A 20,426-nucleotide genomic window follows, 5' to 3' on the forward strand; every position below is an offset into this window, starting at 1 on the left:
CTGATGGGGTGGGATGGAAATACGTGCTTCTATTTCTTGAGGGTTTTTTTCCTTATGACACTTGAGGTTTTTCTTCAGTCCTCTTTGTTTGAAATCCTGTCTTTTTACACTAGAATTTCAGCCTTTAAGTTGGGAAGGTTATGTTTCTGCCCAACCTGCGTGAATATGGAGGGCCTGAGGACAAAGTTTCCAGGTTTTGCTGTGTGGTAATGTCAGCTCAAAGGAACTCAGAGAAAATGTTTGCTGTGCAAAAGGAAGAGAGGGTTTGAGGTGAATGACCCAAAGTGGAGTGAATCCTCTGAGGAGCACATTTAATTCCCTTGCCTCTGCCTGCCCCAGGAAAGATGTACAGGGTTATACTGCAGCAAAGGCAGAGTGAGTTGTCTGTGGAAACAGCTGGTTGCTAAGTGCCTGGAGGAAACAAATCTTCCAGAGAGTCTGCTGAAAGGGGCCTTTGTGAGCAGCCTGCTGCTCTTGCAGCTGAGACCCATGATCTTGCTTGGGGGGCAGCAGCAGAGAACTGGTTCACATTTCCTTGCTCCTTGAGACTCCTTCCCAGACTCGTCCTTCTTCCCTTCCTTCTCTGGCACTTCTCTGCTCATCCAAGTGCCCCTGGCCTTCCTCCTCCTCCTCCAGCCATCGTGTCTTTCTGCTCCCTGCCCGGCACTTTTTCTGGTCAAATATTCCATATTTGTCTGTCCTCTAGCATCAGTTCTCCTCCTCCTCTTTGCTGATTTCCCTACGTAGTGCTTGCATCTGATCCCGTAGCCTTAATTCCTGCCTGTGCCAAGGATGAAGAGACCAACAGGGCTGTAAAGATGTTGTCATTACCTCCTTCGGAGGAGCAGTGAGAACAGGTCTGAGCAAGTTAGACACAGAGATTTATCTTTGCCCTGGTCCTTATACTCTTTATTATATATTTAGTTTGTTGTAGCTGCTGGAAACAAAGACCCAATACTGTGTTTGAAAACGTGACTTACATAAGAAAAAGGAACCTAGAAATATAACGCACATAAATATGGGAAAAGGAAATTGCTTGGTCCCAGCAACATGGAATAAATTTGCAGAGGCGCAGTAAAAGATGAGAAATTATAAAAAGGCATTAAGGCTGTCACTGTAAAGGAATTGGGGAATTGCACAACAAGCTTGTTTTACCAAATCAAACTGGAGTCTGTTGTAGAGAATGAGCTGGTGTTTGGAGGTAACAGAAGAGCAGTGCAAAGTGCGTTGAAAGCTGATATGCTTTGGAGAACTCAGCAGGCTCATATGGGTACAGAAAATCTAAATGGAAAGCACAAGATATGTACATGTAGCAGCTTCATACAAACTCAGAGAAACAGAAAATTTTAAGAATGAGCCACTTGTTCAAAATACCAATCTACAAAAGAATAGAATTCATGCAGATAGATCAGGACATGTTACAGCCATAGACTGAAATAAGTGCAGGTACATTTATGCTTTACTTTGCAGTGTTGGATTGTTATTTATGTTTCCCTGTGGTCATGTTATTGGGACTCTAGCGTTAGAGCATGTCATAGTGCACATCGTATCTGTATTTGCCAGGAGTAGGATCGCAGGGTCCAAGTAATGAGCTGTGGTCCAAAGGACAAGATTTTCAACAACTTGCAAGGTACAATGGGGAAGGATTCCGTCATGTAATGTCTAATTCCAGATATCCAGTATTGAATGATCTTATGGAATTAAGATAATTAAGATTTCTTTAAAAAGCTACCAAATCAAATACAAGTTCTTCTTCTACTGAACTTGAGAAGAGTGCCTTTAAAACATGGTTCATTTTCTCTTATTTTAAGAGGTGGCTGAGAATCAGACTTAGTACTATGGAGCTGATTTGGGTGCCTATAAATACAGATGAAGCTATACAGAAGTCATATTATTTCATGGGGACCAAGGATACTAAAGGGCAAGAAGATGCAGTCTGCATACAAAAGACGCTTCGTGGACTCACAAAGCTCTGACTGTTAAGGAGCTTACTTCTTATTCCTTCAGAGTACAAACTCCTGAAGGACAAACATTTGGGAGATAAGAATGTGGAGACGAAACCTGCAGAATTAGCCTCTGAAAATAAAATCTGAAAAGTATTTGAGATGCACCAGAATAACTCGGGGATCCTGAAAGACAAGTTGCATACTGTTAAAGCAGTTAATGTCATTTTGTTTTTCATAAGAATCATATCAGAAGTCACAAGGCAAGTTAGTTTTCTGTTTAAAAAATGATAGATGGAGGTGTGATGCATATGTTATTATTAAGAGGATTAGTGAGAACTGGTCTGGGAGGATCAGACTCAAGAGAAACTGAGGCAGAGAGGCCAGCTCTGGTACTTCTTTGCTCACCTACTATATTACACTTGTATTCACTTTCCCTCATATAAGCTCTACTTAATGTCTGCTTGTCAAGGAACATGAAAACTACTGAGATGGCATTTAAATTGTATATTTGGATACTTTGGGATTTTGAGGTTTTTTTAAGATAGGGTTCAAGGATTTAAAGAACAGGTAAAGGTAATTTTGCATGTATTAAGTCTGTATCTTTTCAGCTGTGTTAATGCAACTGATACTAGGGCACTGATGGATGCACTGTGAGCCCAGACATCACCAACAAGATTTCTCTCAAGATACTTGTTTCACTTCAACGGTTTGAAGGCACACTTTGCCTTGGATGGCTTTTTGTGCTATATTTCATTTTTGTCCTCTTCACATAGCAAGTTATAGCAGCGTACAAGGGCCTACAGTGAGCCCTCCTGCTGCCTCTTCGAAAGGAGGACGAAAAGCAGTTTTGGGGAGACCCTGCAGTGGAAAACAGGAGTGGCTGCCTTCAGAAGTGTAGCTTTGCTGGGAGGAAAGGGGAGTTCTCTGCAGATGATGCAGTTTTGGTAAAATCCTAAGGCTGTTTCATGGGGCTAGGTGGCAGGCGCCAGGCGGGCAGTGGGGCCAGGCTCTCCCATGTAAGGCCTGGGGTCAGCTGCCCCTTACTTCCTTAGTGGAGAAGTTGATGAAGGGGATGAGGAAGGGGATCCGACTGAGGATGGATCCTGGGAAAGGACCTCAGTACTGTTGTAGACAGTGCAGAAAGGACTCGGTGTCCAAACTGTGCTGGCCAAACACCAGTGGGTCCACACGGGGAGCGACCATGGCCTCCCCACAAAAGCAGTGAATGGTTCAGCGTGACTTCCTCCCTCATCTCCACCCGTGCACTCTCATTGGGGAAGTCTGATAAGTGCAGGCATTGCAGGAGGAGCTTCAGCCAGAGCTCCTGCCTCACCTCGCACCAGCAGGTCCACGCTGGCCCCAGCCCTGTGCCTGTGCTGAGGTGGGGAGCAATGGCCCAGTCAGCTCTCTCTGTCTCAAACATGCCAGGCTACAGGTAGGGATCGGGCCTTACTCGTGTGGGAAGGTGTGCAGTGACAGCACAGCTCAACACTGGGGAGACCCAAAACCCAACACCACCACGGAGAAACAGTCCTGGTGCAGGTGATGCTGCAGCCAGAGCTCAGCCCTGGCACGGCACAGGGCAGTTCACATGCAGACAAGCCTTATGAGTGCAGTGCCTGTGGAAATGCCTTAGCCAATGCTGGGGGCTCGCCCAGCTCCTGCTGCAAGTCAGGGACTGCACTGGGCTGCCCTTCAGGGCCCTGCTCTCCCTACCTGCTTCGGGTTTGCTAGGGGAGCATGCACACGGGGCCACACTGGAGGCACTGCTGTCTTCAGGACTGCACTGCCCCGAGGTTAGCTCAAGTAGCTCAAAAAGCTCTGCCCTTCTTCTCCACTTCTGCTCAAGATTAAGGTTTCCCTTGAAGCATCACAGCACAGTTGTGCCACACCGCTGTGCTAGCAGAGCAGCAGTGGTGAGGCAATGTGGTGAGGCTTCAACAGCATCTCAGATTTTACTTCACTTCAGAGAACCTCTATAGGCACAAGAAATGACACCCATTTGTACTATCTGACTGTCTGTGGGGAAATACCTCCAAACAGCTTCTCGTTCTTTGTTTTAGAGCGGTTGCAAGGCTGAGGGTACCATGTCACTGCCTCTTCAGGGCCCTGAAGCACTGCTCTGCTGCTTGTCAGGTGTTTGTAAGCTTTCTAGAATGGACACATCTTACAGTTGTGAACACTCAAAATAATAATAAAAAAGAACCTCTTATCCCTCTACTCTACTGCCATCTTCCACTTCATGTTCTTTTACAGCACCTCTAGGAAGCTTACAGAAGACAACTCTGTGCATTATATTCCTCACATAAACAGCTTCCTGACTAGATGGACCTTTGGGTTTGAAATCCATGGCTTTTCACTTTTATCTTAAAATTGAAGAAGACATCATTAATTTTGCAACTTAGACTTATTCCTGGCTATGGATCATGGGTCTTTGGGTTTACTGCTTCCCTGTTCACAGATTGCCTTTTAACACTATTTTTTCCCACTTGTGTGATTTTAATGCCATCCATTTAGGTGTTCAGTATGAGTAACTGCTGTCTAGACGGCTAGTGACACCTGTATAATCGGAGATTCATGGTCACTGAGTAGTAAAATATGATTGCCTCGGTAAGCTTTTAATACAGAACTAGGCAAGCCAGGCATTTACTTTTCTATTATTTGTGAAAGGAATTAAGCTCCTTTGTTACACAAATGGAAGTTAAAAAATATGAGCTTGTTTTGCAGTCATGGAAAAATAAACCTGACTTTCTCCTAGTTCTCAAAGCATTGCTCCAAGAGCAATGTCTTTCAGAGAATTTTTATTGTGTTTTTCAGAATGTTCAAATATTTTGTTTTCTTTGAAAGTTGCCTGCAAAGAAACCAGAATTCCTTGTTGCCTGTCCAACATATCTTTTGGTTTCACAAAAGCTTCTGAAGTAATATACCTGTAAATTAGGAACTCAGATCTTGTCTGTTTTGAAACACTGTGCCTAATGGGCAAACAAGTAATTAAGATTTCTAGCCAGCTGAAGCCAACTTTAGCCACAAACCAGTTCATTTCAGAGGGAGCTGGAATGATTGACTCAGTTTCAGACATCTTTGAAAATTTGAAACAGTAGTTTCAAAATACTGGCACAAAATTGCTAGCAAAGTTGGATTCGTTGAATGGGGAATTGGTGGTTTTGTTTTCACGATTGAGTTTTAAGGATTATTTAAGGTATTGCTTTCTGACACTTTTTATAATACTCCTTAATCATCAAAGAAGTTTTTTTTTAGGAATTTGAATCCTTTGCTGAAGGAAGGTACTCTTAAGATGTGTGACACTTCCAAAGATCATAATTAACACAGAAATGAGAAAACAGTGACCCTATTACTGTTGAGATTCAGCAAAGAAAATGGAGGGTTAGAGGACATGTGTCGGAGAACCTTTCTGAAACATAGTCTGAGGAGACTGGCCAGGACATTTTTGTACAGTCATAAGGAAGCAAAGATTTATCAACCTTTTTTTCCCTCAATTCCAGCTTCCTTTACATTTAAACCAGAATAGCAGTTTCCTTTTTCTCTCCGTTAGTATAGTGTAATACAGTTACTGTTGCTATTAACCTTCAGGCAGAAAATCAGTGAAGTTGATAACCGTGATACACTTTTCTCTGGAATTAACAGCCCCTGCCTTAGATTTAGAGAAAATATTATAAGACTTGATTTGTGATAAATGTAGCAAGAATGAGAGGTAATGTGGCTCAGAAAAGCCATTTTCTGTTGTCTGATAGTGAGCTCTACTTTTATCAGCCATGGGTGTCTCACAATGCAGAGAAAATAGCTAAAGAAAGCAGAGATGCCTAAACCCCTGAAAGAGCCTAATGATCCATAAATGGCATTTTCAGAAAGCATTATATTAGCTGTTGTTGCATCCTCCATGAAGAAAAGCTCTGCCTGATGTAACCAGCTGTTACTGCTGTAGGGAACTGCTATAAAGATGTCATCGAACCTGCTTTCTTAGGCAGGGCTGCTGAATATATATCCATTGGGACTGGTGGACATACGCCCCCCTCTGGGATTGCTGCCAGAAACTCTGTTGAAAAGATGTGGAAACATCTTTTGTCCAAATGGTGAAATCTCTTATTGGGGAATGAGTTTAGTGGGTGCTAACATTCATCAGCCTTTGTGGGGAAGGAGGTGGAACTCCACAGGGCTAAGGAGCAGGACAACTCCTGTTGCATTTTCACAATTTTTGCTCTTGTGTAAGCTGCAGCGTTGTTTCATTCATACTGAGAACGTCTGTTGGAGGGAGCTGCCGCATTGGGTTGCTGAAGATGCAGCTGCCAATAACATGGTGCAACTGATTCAGTCTGAAAACAGGTTTAAAGGACACACTGTGACAGTCAGTATTCAGGTGAACAGTCAGAGGGAGGACCATCACATCCTTATTTTGAATTTAAAATTTGAGATTTTTTCCGAGTGGTGTTTAAACCGATCAAAAACATTTAGCTAATGCCCTGCTACCACTTTCAAAAACTCAGCTGACAGCGCTGCTTGTGACCCAAGCCAGTCAGATATAGGATACTCACAGATGTATGCCTCTCAGAAGGCAGAAAACAGCACGCAGCGGCAAAGAGGCCACAGGTGATAACTGCGTTTAGGTTCATAAACCACAGGGCAAACTCCAATAGGCATGAATGCTCAGTGTGCAATACGGATTAGCACAGTTAGTAAATGACATTTTATCTCTTTCACAATTTGCTTTTTATGCAGACTGTAGCTAGAACATTTTTTCCTCCATGTCCCTTCAAGTCTGTACTGTCGCAGCCACGCCGCGCGTGGCCCTTTGCAGCTCTCAGTGCGACCACAGCCCGAGGAGCCTGGTCCTGTCCGCCCAGCAGAAGCGCTTTCCTTTCCACCCCGGCCACCCGGTACCGCTGTGCCGCAGGCGGTGTCCGCACCTGGGAAAGGGGAGAGCTCTGAGTCTCCCTTTAGCGTGTCTGACGGCAATCCGAGATAAGGAAAGCTGAACTACAAAGTTCAGTTTTTTGAAGCGTGTGTGGTAGCTCTTGCCTGCTTGTACAACCAGCGCCTTTCGGTCGACCGACGCGCAAAGGCTTCCCCGGGCGCGGGCGAGCCAGCGCTGAGCCGCTCAGAGCTCAAACGTCCCTCTGCAAGGCAGCGGCGACAGGAAAACCCGCGCCCGCGCCGCGGCGCTCGGAAGGGTTAAAACCAGCGAGCTCCGCCGCCGCCGCCGCCGCCGCCGCCGCCGCCGCCGTGCGGGGCCGCAGCGCCGCCGCCAGGACCCGCCGCCGCCGCCGCCGGGACCCGCCGCCGCGACCCGCCGCCGCCGCGCACATGGCCGCGGGCGGCCCGCGGTAAGTGGGGGGGGGGGGGGCGCGGGCGGCTGCCGCCTCCTCCTCTTCCTCCTCCTCTTCCTCCTCCGCGGGTCTGCAGGCGCGGGAACGGGCGGCGCAAACGCCGGCAGCTTGGGCAGCAGGGCAGCGAGCCGGGTGTCGGGCGAGGCCGGAGCATCCCGGGGTTTCTGATGGAAAACAGCGATTCTCCCCCCCCCACACACACCCTCCCCACACACCCCGCAGCAAGGGCAGTGCTTTGAGCAGTCCTCCATGGAAACAAGCAGGCGCCCTTACTTGCACGCCTCCGTGCCTGGCCTTGCCTACAGCCTTGCAGAAGATCTCAGTGCCCAGGAGAAGTGTGTGTGTGTGGGGGGGGTCTGCAATTCTGAGAGCCAGGGGCATGGCTAAATATTTCAGTCTTAACCAGTGCCTGAGCCCCTCTCGCAGCTCACCTTTGTGTCTGTAGCTTGAAAATCATGGCATCTATTTAGAAATGGTCAGCATTGAGGTCATCTTTGTTGCCCCGTTTTTGGTTTGCTTGTTTTTTTGTTGTTTTTTAAACAGTGTGTGCTCCAACGTTAGCCCCTCTTGCAGGCCCTTGGATCACGCCATTTTTGATGGGAGAAATCGTAGATGTGGTACTAATCTTCTTTGATTCTTTATTTGCAAAAAAAAAAAAAAAAAAAAAGTTGTAAATGTGGAAGGCGTTCTCCTAACTGAGGGCTTCCCTCAGTGGATGCAGGAGCTGAGTCTGTATTTCACTAAGCTGTTTTTGTGTCACTTAAGCATTATGAAGGGAAGCTGGATGTCCCTGGGAGATGCTTGGTGTGGTACAGGCCCTAGGAGAGCTGTCTTTGGTTTCTTTCTCCTCATGGCCCTCAGTGGAATAGTTTATGAAAAAGCATATGGGAAGAAAGGTGAGTGGGGGATTCTGGCTTGAACAGGGATCTCTCAAAAGCTAAAACTGACTGATCTAGTTTAGAATAGCTTCAAAGGAGCTCTAAACTCTTCCTGAATGGAAATTCCAAAAATCAGAGCTGGTTCCCTAAGAGTTTCCGCACTGCTGTTTGCAGCAAGTGCTGGCACTAGGTATTTTCGTAGTTTTACTTACAGACATATCCTATCCAGTGTTTATAAAAGAACAGCACTACAGCCAAAGTTCCCATAAATCAGCCTCTGTTACTTATTTTCTGACAGAGGCAAGAGAAGCATCTTACTATGAATATTTATCCAGTGTGTTTCATATCATCTATTTCACAAACAGCAGTACAAGGAGAACACCAGATCAGCAGTTCCCTTGCAGGTTAAAGCCTTCCTGCATTCCCCTTGTTTGATTCTGCTGATATATGTATTTATTTTTCAAAGAAGATTCTTCTCTTCATGCCTCTGAACAGAAATATCTGTACTTGATGAAGAAAGGCCAGCATCACCCCGTGACATTCACTGAATGACATACAAAACCCCTGCTATCTGCACAGGCCACAGAGTTGGTGGCGGTGGTTCAAGCCCAGAGTAAGCAAAATAACTTGCTTTTCTCCATCTTGCCTTGGTTGAGAGCTAGAGATGTCCCAGATTAAACAACAGGAGCTGAGCAGCTTGTGTGGAAGAGGACAAAATCCCTTTAATATCGTTATTTCTGAGAGGAAAGCATCTTTCCTTTTGAATCCCAACCGTACCATTTCAGATGCCTAGATTTTCCCTGGCACTCAGAACAGATGGCTTTTCCTCTTGGTTTCCACACTGTTAGCCTGGGAGAGTACTGATAGGCTTGCCAATGCCTGGAGCCTAGGAAGGAGACTTCTTGTCTGATTCTGATAGTTTCATATGTCCTTTCTGAATCAGCATATTTGATCAGATAGTGTGCATGAGTCATAATGGCTGATCCTCCTTTGCTGCTCAATTCTTTATTTCATGGCTTGCATCAGTGGTGGTCATCTGGGAGACCTGAGACACATTCACATTGTTCATGGCCACCAGCAGCTTCAGGGCAGTAGTCTGTAACTTGTCCTCCTCTACTGCCTTCCCCATGTTCAACAGCCGCTGCAGAGTCTGCAGCAAACTCTGCACATGGATATCCTGTAGCCTCAGGAAGAGATCCTGGAGGTCACTGGTGGGCAACTGTCCTCGCTGCTGGCCGCTAACTGTCACCTCTGGGACGTGTGTGTCAGAAGGATTTAGCTGCATGCTCCTTGACCGTGGTGCACCCTCAGGTAGGGAGGTGGAGATCACGGCTACTTGCTTGTCAAGGCTGGAGTGGGCTGGCTGGGCAGCTGTGGGAAATGTGGGGTAGACAGGCTGTGGACTGGTGACCACTACGGACAATGCAGCATCACCATTTGTGGTCTGGTTGTTGAAGGCTTGTGCGCTTTCCAGCTCAGCTTTGCTCTGTTCTGGGCAGGCAGTCCTCTGTGGAGGAGAAAATATACCTCTGTAAGAAATGGCAGCACAGAGAGTGGGCACCCAGCCATCCCTCTGTTCTGTGGAATTAGCGCTTGCTGCACTATCCTATCTTTCACTTTCCCTAAAAAGTTGGCTTCCTCACAGGCCCGGGGAGGAGGAAAGAAACCTTCATCTCCTCTCCTTGTCACATCTCCCCATAAGCCTTCTTTTGCAACTCCTAGTTGTGTTCTTCTTTACTCTCCTCTTTTAGCCTGTATGAATGACCTTTCCTCATGCAGTAGCCTAGATTGTCTCACCATGCTTGGGTATGACAGCTGGAGATGGGGACTGAGGTGCTCTACAGATCTTCAAGATTCCTTCTTCCTTCTTGGCAAGTGGCTGCAGATCCCATGTATAAACTAGTCAGCTTGGTGGAAAGCTGGGTTATGCATTGCTCTCTTCTAGTTTCCCTCTCTTTTTAGCCCTCTGTTTTCTCACTTCCTGATTCTCAGGGCTCTCTTTTTTGCCTGGCCTTTGCTCATGGCACTCAATGGTCTTCAGAAAATAGTTAAATAACTCACCTTAATGAAATACCTTTTCCTAGTACAGCGATAAAAAGAAAAGGCACAGAAGTCTGTAAAGAAAGGAATTTCTGGCAGTTCTGAGCAAACAGGCCCTAGAAAGAGGCAAATAATGAAACAGACTCAGTGATAAACTCCAGTGCAGCCAATTGCTTCACACTTGCCCTCAGCACTATGGAATGCTCTGCATCCCTCCATGAAAAATCTATGGCCTTCAGGTGCCTTCCTGAACCTCAGTGAGAAACTCCATTGCTTCCTGGTCATCTCCATGACCCTCAGCAAGAAGAGGCTGGCCCCAGGGACGTGTTTGGCTGCTGTTGGAGAGTGGGTGTGAAAGAGGACACTTATGAGTGGATGTCTTCCCCCTCACCCTGAGATTGCTTTCTGTCCCTCTCCCCCACCAGCTTCCAAGTTTCTTTCTCTGATCAAGCAAATCTAGTGCTGGCTGTGCAAGACCCCTGTCTGTATGCCTGCCCACAGGAGTTATGCTCAATTTTACCCTCAGGAATGACTCCATGATTTTCATACTCATCCAGTCTCTGGATCAGGGGGTTCTGGCAGCCATACAATGCACGAATGAGGCAGGCAGCACTGGCACGGTGGGCAACCCGAAGGAGCCTGAAGAACTGGTGATACTCGTGATCAGAGAGTGGCGTTCCCTGTTGCTGCGCCTTCATGCCTCGAGGGCTGGCTGTGCAGTCCCAACCTGAGAGCACTGATGAAAAATAAAATGCAAGGAGGTGGAGAGAGGAGGAAACACTGGCCATGACACACTCAGAAGAGCTGGAAGGCTCAACCCAAATCTGTAATCCCTTCCTTTGTATGCAGGGTCCTGAGCATTGGAAATGCAGTAACTGGCTCAGGATGGGGGTCTCGAACTGAGGGTGACACCGTCCCCTCCTCTGCCTCTGTCAAAGACTGTAGTATTTTGGTGACAGGACCAGAGCTCTGGTGATTGAAGTTCTCAACTACAAGAAAGGTCTTGAAAGGCATGGGTGGAACTGGTAATGCAGCTCTACTCTGGGGGCTGGAGCAAGGAGTCTTTTTCTTTTCAAGAATTTTATTTCTACAAATTCTTTCTCCAGGTGAGTGGGTCCAGAACCCTTGAATTAGTAGAAAACACCCAAATGGACATGTGCATGCCCTTTCAATGGTCCAAGCATTCATTGAACCCATATGTGAAACTTATTGCAGTTTCTTACTTGTAAAGAACATTATGAAAGCTTGCAAAATCAAACACTTGGATGTTAGATGTGCCTAAATTAGTTTCATGTGCAATCTTAGTCTCATCTACTTGTGCATATGCATTTTGTATGTTAAGTACACAGCAACTTACTGTTCTTTCCATTGGACTTCCAATGGAAAGAACAGTAAGTTGCTGTGTGCATAAAGATTTCCTGGACCTGCCAGGTCAGAAAATCAAAGCTTTTCAGGCTAGGCAGTTATTATCTTCAGGACATCTGCCTCGTTTTCCACAGTTTGGAAGATGTATGGAAGAATGAGGCAGGAAGATGCTGGAAGAGGAAGGTAGTCTTATGGATGCTCTTCCAAGAAGTAGATTTTATTACTGTCTTCACTGCTAGGCAAGCAATTAAACAAAGTTTCTCAGAGTGTTGTTAATGGCATTTTCCTTACCTTGTGGTTGCCATGTAAAAGAAGGCCCTCTTGCGCTTTTGGAGTTTGTATATGCTATGTTTTGAACAACAAGTAAGTGCTACATTAGCATATATACTCTGAGAAGAGAGGGCTGAGATGTTTCAGACTGAGATTCTAAAAGCAGTGGATAGCTTTGAGTCTGATCCCTCTCTGCTTTGTTTTGCCATTTGCAAAATCCCTATAAACAATTATTAGCTGTGAAGCACTAAAATACAGAGTGTGTGAAAAAGTTCGTGAGGAAATGAGTCATTCTGTGTAGAGCAGAGTTCAGATGGGATCAGTAAATAAATCATAGGATCAAACACTGGTCAGTAAGGGTGACATAAGGTATTGACTAGCTGCTTGTTAAGAAGGCATTGTCCATCCTGGGGCTGAGTAAGCCAATCCTTGGGAAAAAAAAAGTGAAGCCGTGTAATTAAAGAACTCCGCTGCTATGTCTGTACACAGGAGGAACAAATATAAAGTTACAAAAGTAATTGCAATTTAGACATGCTCTAGGCATTCTGTTTGACTTTGCAACCTCCATAGTAATCTTTTTAAACTAAGAAGTCTTCTAAACTTCAGAAGTCCTGAACTTAAAAATTTCCCTATGGCCTCTGTCTTACTGTGTTTCTGTAAATGCAACTGGACCAAAACAAAAGCAAGTAACTTTTTGTTGAAACATTAACTGAGGTTATGGGGCAATCTGTGAGACAATATTAGATGAGGATGCAACACTTGGCCAAGTAATATACAAAACTGCTGAAAGAAGAAAAATGATGACACTTGGAGATATGGGGCTCCTCTGCAGTCTGTAGGTAGGACGTGGCCTGATAAGGCAGACCTTCCTAACCATTTCTCCCAGCTCTAGCACTTTCTGTTCACCTCTAACCAATCTCTCAGATTTCTCTCTTCTCCTACCTAGCCTCCTCCTCCTTCCTCTCATCCCTTCATCTAGCTAGTTCTTCCCTTCTCCCTTTATCTTCCCAGCCTGAGGCTCAAATCCAAGTCTCTGCGCTCATTTCTGGTTTCTGAGTCCAGCAGTCTGAATTCTCAAGTCTTTGCTGAACAAACCTCTGCCTTTCTCATTTTCTTGTCCTCTGCCCAGTTGCTTTCAGTTCTGAGTCATCTTCATTCTCTCATTCAGCAGGTCTCCTCACTTCAGCCCCTTTTCTCCCAGACTGTTTCTCCTTGCTGTATCTCTCTCCATTTTGCCAGCTGTCTCCTCCCAATATTGGCTACTAATCACTGTATTCCAACCCATCTCTTTACCAGGAGCTAATCACACTATTGCACCCTCTTCCCCACCTGAAAGCTGCCTGTTCGTTCTTTCATAGAATCAGTAAGGTTGGAAGGGACCTCTCGAGATCATCTAGTCCAACCTCCCTGCTCAAGCAGGGTCACCTAGAGCATATGTTAGCCAGGGTTATTTTTCCCTAGGTGCAGGACCCTGTACTTGCCCCTGTTGAACCTCATGAGGTTCCTCTCCACCCAACTCTCCAGCCTGTCCAGGTCTCTCTGAATGGCAGCACAGTCCTCAGGTGTATCAGCCACCCCACATCAGGCAGGATACAGCGAGAGATATTCTGGGTATGCAGAGTGCTTCTCCAGATGCCTAAGGCAAACTGAGAGCAAGTGCTTTGGTCACCTCTCTATCTACCGACACTAAGAGCCAGCCAGCAGGCAGCTTTCCGCTATGTGTGCCACTGTACATTCTTTGCAGCTATTGTGATGGCTCTGCCTTCCACTTCCAGCCGTTTCTGTTTTCTCTTGTGCTCCTTTGGAAGCACAAAAGCTCAGGAACCAGAAGAACAGCCCCACTAGAGAACAGTATACATTTTACATTGTTGTTGTCTTGGAAATGTTGGAATTGACTGGGGAGGGAGGGAAGGAAATCTAGAAAAGTTTGGTTTGGTTCATACCTTTGATATATAAAATTTTAGCACCTATGGTTAAAGACTGACAAAATTATAAGCATCCAGCATTTTGTAGTTGAGGATTTGAGGCAACTGATGATATCTGGGGCTGTGAGGCCTTTTTATATAATCCAGCACCTTGGAGTTTGCTGACAAAGGATGCTGTCCTCATCAAATGGTCTAGCTGTAGCACTCTCCCAGCCCTGCTGCCAGGGCTAAGTTCATGTGTATTCTTAACTAACTTTTCTCATTGGGGTTGTGTTTGCTTTCATTAAAATGTGGAAATTGGAGACAGAGGCTTTGTGTCTGCTGAGCAGTTCAAAGGTATGTCACCTACCCGCAAGGAAGTAACTAACTGAAACTCTTTGGAGGACTGCAGGCAGAGGTAGTGTTCTGCACAGCCAGTGCTAAGCTCGGCATATTTGTGGTATTTGAGGGTACTCGTCTTCCTTTCAGTTCCAAACCACCAAAGCTGAAGTGCTCTAGGAGGGAAAGGGCGAAGAGCAGCCGAATCTGCCACAACCTGATTTTTAAGGAGAGCAATGGAGATATTTCCTACTTACTATAAAAAATCAGGAGAGCCTGTGTGGTTGACATTGCACCTTGCTGCCGCAGGTGTAGTGTCGGACAGATCCTGAAGGCCACGCTGTTAGAGGTGTCGCAGTGTGACAGCAACACTGCTTTTCTTTTGCCTGTTTACCTCCTCATGTCTCTTCCTGCAGCTGCTGGGTGTGCCTGCAGGGAGCTGGGAGAAGGTGGGAAGAAGTGGCTTGGTGTCCCCAAGCTGTGTGTGACATCACAAGTCCCTCCAGGCCCTGGGCTTGTCACCTTCACCGGGTGTTCCAGTTCCCCTCTCTGCTCCCGTCCGGGCTTCCCCAGTGTTAGCTCTGTGGTCCTATTGCTGAGGCAGCATTTGCCAGCAGAAACTTTCAGGACAGGTGTTGGCTCATGGAGCCTAGCAGATCCAGGTAGGCATGTATAAGAAAACTATACTAATGGTTGGGGACCTGGACTATAAGGTATGTCCCAGTGGGAACACCTTGCTCAGTATAGATGTAAAAAAGGCTTTTTACTTGGCAGACTTGCTGGCTCTTTTCTGCAGGCATAGCAGCCGGCAGAGGTCTGTGGACCTGTTGAGTCCTTGCTGGCTGATGGGTCCGTTGCATCCCATGGAGGTCAGGAGAACGCTCACACCACAGTGGAGATCTGCTTTGCCAGTGAGCAAAGTGCCAGGATGTGGTACTGGAGATCAGGAATGCTGGGGACGGATGGCTGGGAGCATCTGAGCATGGCTAGACCAGGTGTGAGAAGAGAGATTATAGTAAGGGGAAATAGGGAGGAAGAAACATGGGACTGAATTTTTTTGTTTTTCATTTTAGCCACAGGAGAGGATGCTTCCTTCTGAGCATTTGCAGCACAATCTTTTCCTACCAGCGCTGAAAGAGGCTTGCCTGTGGTTTATCTGGAGGCCTGATCCCCCTGAAAAGCAAGGCTGAGGAGCCTTTACTGAGGGCCAAATATGAACTTTCTGCGATTTTTTGGAGGGCCATGTCTTAGTGTTTTCCTGTGTAACCTCTGGAAACACTGACTGGCAGGTTCTATTTTCTTAGGCGTTATATTGTTAATCATTTTCACTGAAAAAAGACCATCTTAAGTCCCCCACCCTCCAGTCTAGGAGACTAAATAACACTCACTAGATGTTCAAGAAGAGTGGTACTTCCCCACACTCCAGTAAAATAATGAGGCTTCAAAGAGGCAGAAACTTTACATGGGGGGGGGGGGGGGGGAGAAACAGTAACATATCAATCTGGTAGCCCAAACAAGCCACAGCAGGGAACAAAACTGCTACTGAGTATATGAGCCTGAGTTTGGACACAGTCCACCTGCAGCAGTGGAGTCTGCTGTTGAGTTATTACTACCCTCTTCCTTGCTGTGCTTGTCACACACAGTGTGGCCCAAACTCAGAGAAATCCTGATGGCAGCAGCTTGTATAGAGGATATTCAGTTTTCCAGGTTTGATGTCCACTGCTTTGTGCTTCTGCCTCACCAAAGTTTGTGCTCTCAGTGGCTTGTCTGACCTTGGCCAGCAGTGTCCTTCATTGGGCAGTCCCTTGAGGGGGCCTCTCTCCATCCATCATCTCACGAGATTGGTGTGGCTCATCATCTCCCTGATGCCAGCAGGTCACCTCTCTCATTCCTTATGTAGACTTACAAGGACTGTTGTCTCATCAGTCAGTAGGTTTCTTCAGGACTCACATCCATGCTGTGGAGCCATATTTTCCCTATATGGCTGTTCAGTGGCATCTTACAGACAGATCTTTACTACACATCAAATAATGTGCTTTCTGCTGTATTCCACAATGCTCTTGAGTCCATGTGTAGTAAGCAGTTTCCTGTATCTGCTTTACATCTTGTACAGCACTCTCTGTTTTACAGCACTAATTATTGGTCAGCATTAAATGCTAGTCACACTAGGGCTCTAGTGACTGTTTGCACAACTTCTGCATTTGAAGCATTGCTATTGATAATGTGTAAACAGAGTAAAATCTCTTCTCTCTCCCAGACCTATGGATGCCTCACTGAGCTACTGAGAGTAACCACACAAAATCCTCTTGGTAAAGGCAATAAACAGGACCCTGAACAGAGCCAGAAAGCAGAGCAGTTGTAGAGGTGGGATTTTCCTTACATCTCCAGAAGTGTATCAGGTTCTCAGTTCAGTAGGCAGGAAGACTACATAATGATTTGAAGAAATTATATTTTCTTATATAGAACTCAGTGGGAGGCATTTTTTGTTTGAAATTGCAGCAGGAGGAACACCCAGCCACTTGTGAGAAGGTAACACACTGATGGGCAGTTCTCTGTGACACATGTAGACGATGCCCATGTTTCCTGCATGAGCTAGCCTTGGTTAGCAGATCTGAGCTGTGGTGCCACAGTGTATATGGCTGTGACCCTGAAAAAAAATAACTGATTTTAGGCAAAATTTATTGTATTATCAACTTGATTATGTTTCTGTCAGCCCTGCCTGTCACGGCATAGAGATCTTGTGCTCTTCCCACAGATCAGTTCCTTGGTTCCTCTCCTGCTGGGAACAGCTGGGGCTGCTGCACATGGAGCATTACCTGTCCTGCCAAACAGGGCCCTGTCAAGGTCTCCGATGTGGTTGCTGATGTACACTGAATAACTGCTTCATTTTTCTCTAGTCTAGGTTTCTTCCATTTCCTAAATACTTTTCTCTTGTAATCTCAATCTACAGCACTGCTGCTGTGAGTGGTATTTATTACATTTGCTTTCTTTCCTCTGATTAGGGTCTGCCATTCTTGACTTTGTTTTAACCTGCTGCTTGGCGTGATGGGTAACAATTTGTGGCCAGAAGCAGCTAAACACAGAGAGTAGAGCTATTGCTCACAAGGTGAGGAATTGATTTGGCTAAGATAGAGAATGCCTGGGAAAGGAAGGAAAGAGCTGAATGCTGAAAATTTGGTGTGCGTTTTGATGCGCACTCATTGTGCTTCCTCTGTGTCCATATTATATAGGTTCTTCCTTCTGCTTTCAAGAAGATTCACAGGGCAGGATATGATAAAGATGAAACACAAACACGCAGCCTTTGGGAATTGAATATCCTTTCAGAAAGAGCCTATTCAAAATCAAATCCCATGTATTTTTCAGCATTAACACTATACTTAAAATGTTAGAAGGAGTAAATAACTAAAGTGTGGCTTTTTTTTTCTTTCATTCTGACAATATTCTTAATGTTTTATTGGTCAGTTAGCTGCCTCAGGGTTCGTTCCTTGGGCCAATGCTACACATTTGTTTGTATTACAAATGTTTTTCAGCCCTGATTTTTGTAAAAGAAACCTTGGAAATCAGTGTAGACAATGTGATGTTGTATCCCAAAGTCAACAAATCACCCGAAACAAAACCTGATGGGCTTATCCTACTGTATTCATCTCGTATTCTAACCTCCTACGAGTCAATGGATGTGTTAACTGGTTCACTGCTGACTCTGTAAGCATTGCTATCCTGCTAATCTCATCTGTCGCATTCCAAGATTCATTTCCAAGTTGTGTTCTCCAATATAAATAATAAAAACCAGGAGCCTCTAAATGTTTCAAACTAAATGTTAATTTCCATGCTTGATCAATAAAAACAGTTTATCATACTGCTCAACTGCCTAATTGTTCTGTGGATAAAATTTAGATACAACTTGCTGCAGAATACTTAGGGATTTCTTATTAAGGAAAAGATCTACACCTGAAAAGAAGAAGGAAAATAATTACTTAGCAGGTGTAGATGTTTCTGTGGTGTCATCTATTTCCTTATAAGTTTAAGCAGGGGAATGCTGGAAGAAGAGCAGCCATAGGTGATGGGGAGAGAAGTAGGAAGAGAAATAGTTACATTGGGGGGGGGGGGGTTTGAGGACAAGCAAGTAACAGGTTTTGTCCCTACAGCTGTCACTTTATGACAGAGGATGCTCTTTGTAATCTGTGTTACAGTAGCCACCCATTCTTATTTCACACTTTATTCCTCTTTCCCTTTCCATGATCCTTGGTCTCAGATCCCTCCCTCCCTCTGTCCAGAGAAGAATACCGAGGGTCTGGTTACTACAGCACTAGCTAACAGTGACTGATGTGCAGCAGATCTCTGGCAGTTGCCTTTTGCGGATTTCTCTCTCAGAGATGCAGACAGAATTATTTATTGCTAGTTCCTCTGTTCACTCCAGCAGGTGTCAGGACCATGAGTGACACAAAGAAGGGCAAGCTTCATCAGGAAAGTTCTGCAAAAGCAGAGCTGCATCTGCTGTCCTCCAGAAGGCTCACGGGAGATACCCCTCAGGAAGCCAATCAAAGACAAGACTGCAAGCAGGAGCTGGAGTCAGAAAATGAGGTGGACCTGTCTTTTGGAAAGAGACAAAGAACAGTAACTCCCTGTGGGATAGAAGTCTGGGAGTGCAAGGATGGTGGCAGCACCCACATCAGCAAGCTTATTCTCGCTGGGGACAATCCAGGCCCTGCTGTATGTGAGAATGGCTCCATTTGGGTTCAGCAGGTGGGAGAGAAAACCTACGAGTGTCCTGAATGTGGGAAGACCTTCAGCCGGAGCTCATACTTGAGCCAACATCAGAGAATCCACCTGGCAGAGAAACCCTTCAGCTGCTCTGAATGTGGGAAGAGTTTCACACGAAACTCAGACCTCATCAAACACCAGCGTATCCACACTGGCGAGAAGCCCTACCAGTGCAATGAGTGTGAAAAGACCTTCAGCCAGAGGTCCAATGTGATCAGGCACCAGCGGACCCACACAGGAGAGAGACACTACCAATGCAATGAATGTGGGAAAAGCTTCAGCCAGAACTCACATCTCATCGTCCATCAGAGAAGCCACAAGGGTGAGAAACCATTCAATTGCCCACGGTGTGAGAAAAGCTTCAGTGATCGCTCTTCCCTGATCATCCACCGGAGAGTCCACACTGGAGAGAAGCCTCACAAGTGCCAGGAGTGTGGGAAGCGTTTCCGGGACAGCTCAGCCATCATTCGGCATCAGAGGATCCACACAGGAGAGAAACCGTATGAGTGCACAGAGTGTGGGAAAACCTTCCGCCAGAGCTCCTCGCTGGTGACCCACATGAGGACACACACGGGTGAGAAGCCCTATAAATGCCCAGTGTGTGGAAAGGGCTTTAGCCAGAGCTCAGCACTTACCACTCATCGTCGGATCCATGCGGGAAAGGCCTTACCCATGTTCCACAATAGCCTGCTGCCCAACCCTTACCAGTGCGCCGAGTGCGGCCGGAGGTGCAGCGACCACTCCACTCTGCTCAAACACCAGAGCACGCATGCAGAAGAGAGGCCCTACATCTGTGTGGAGTGCGGGGACAGCTTCCGACGGAGCTCAGCCCTCAATGTGCACCTGAGAATCCACCGAGGGGAGAGACCCTACAAATGTGAGGAATGCGGAAAAACCTTCAGGCACAGCTCAGCTCTCGGTGCGCACCTGAGGATCCACGCAGGAGCCAAGCCCTATGAGTGCAGTGAGTGTGGGAAAAGCTTCCGGAAAAGCTCAACGCTTAAAGTGCATTTGAAAATCCACACAGCCAAGAAACCTCATAAATGTACAGTGGGTAGGAGAGCTCTCAGTTCCCGCTCTCTTCTACCATAGCCCAGAGCAGTCGTCTGTTGTGTTGAGGTCATACAAAAAAGGGTGAGTGATGAGAACCACAATGGAGAAAAACTAACTGGTGACAGGGTCACTCTGATATCAGGGCTGGATGCTTAATTCTGAAAACCATTATGGGGTCTGGAAGCAGTGAATTGGTCCTAAGAGCCAAGTGCTGGTGGCTTAGGAAGAGATTACTGACAGCCTGAGGAACGGGGACCAAGTTCTAGGTAATTTGGGGGTTGAGAATCTGTGGTGGAATGGAAGTAGAAAACTAGGCTTTTAATATAACTTTTTAACTAAAGAAAAGATCAAAATAAAAGGTTGGTTCTAATGCTAAACTTTGGCTTGTTAGACACTGTAACAGTCTTAGAAACTCTCTTTTTGTTACCTTCTCCTATTTTTCATGAATATAGTAAGTTTACCCAGTGCTTGACAATGCATTTCTGGTTCTTTGAGTCTGAGACTCTGAAGCTAGACCTCAGTCTGTCT

At 46.0% G+C, this 20,426-nt stretch overlaps 1 protein-coding gene across 1 annotated transcript; it reads left to right on the forward strand.

The window, feature by feature from the left end:
- Positions 1–1,635: 1,635 nt before the first annotated feature.
- On the forward strand, positions 1,636–19,937 carry LOC134135464 (zinc finger protein 501-like). The gene is made up of 3 exons (XM_062566828.1): positions 1,636–1,655; positions 3,166–3,298; positions 18,828–19,937. Exons 1-3 carry the CDS (start codon positions 1,636–1,638, stop codon positions 19,935–19,937), a joined length of 1,263 nt encoding a protein of 420 aa, XP_062422812.1.
- Positions 19,938–20,426: the final 489 nt, after the last annotated feature.

The sequence above is a fragment of the Rhea pennata genome, chromosome 1, assembly GCF_028389875.1.
Source record: "Rhea pennata isolate bPtePen1 chromosome 1, bPtePen1.pri, whole genome shotgun sequence".
Taxonomy (NCBI): domain Eukaryota; kingdom Metazoa; phylum Chordata; class Aves; order Rheiformes; family Rheidae; genus Rhea; species Rhea pennata.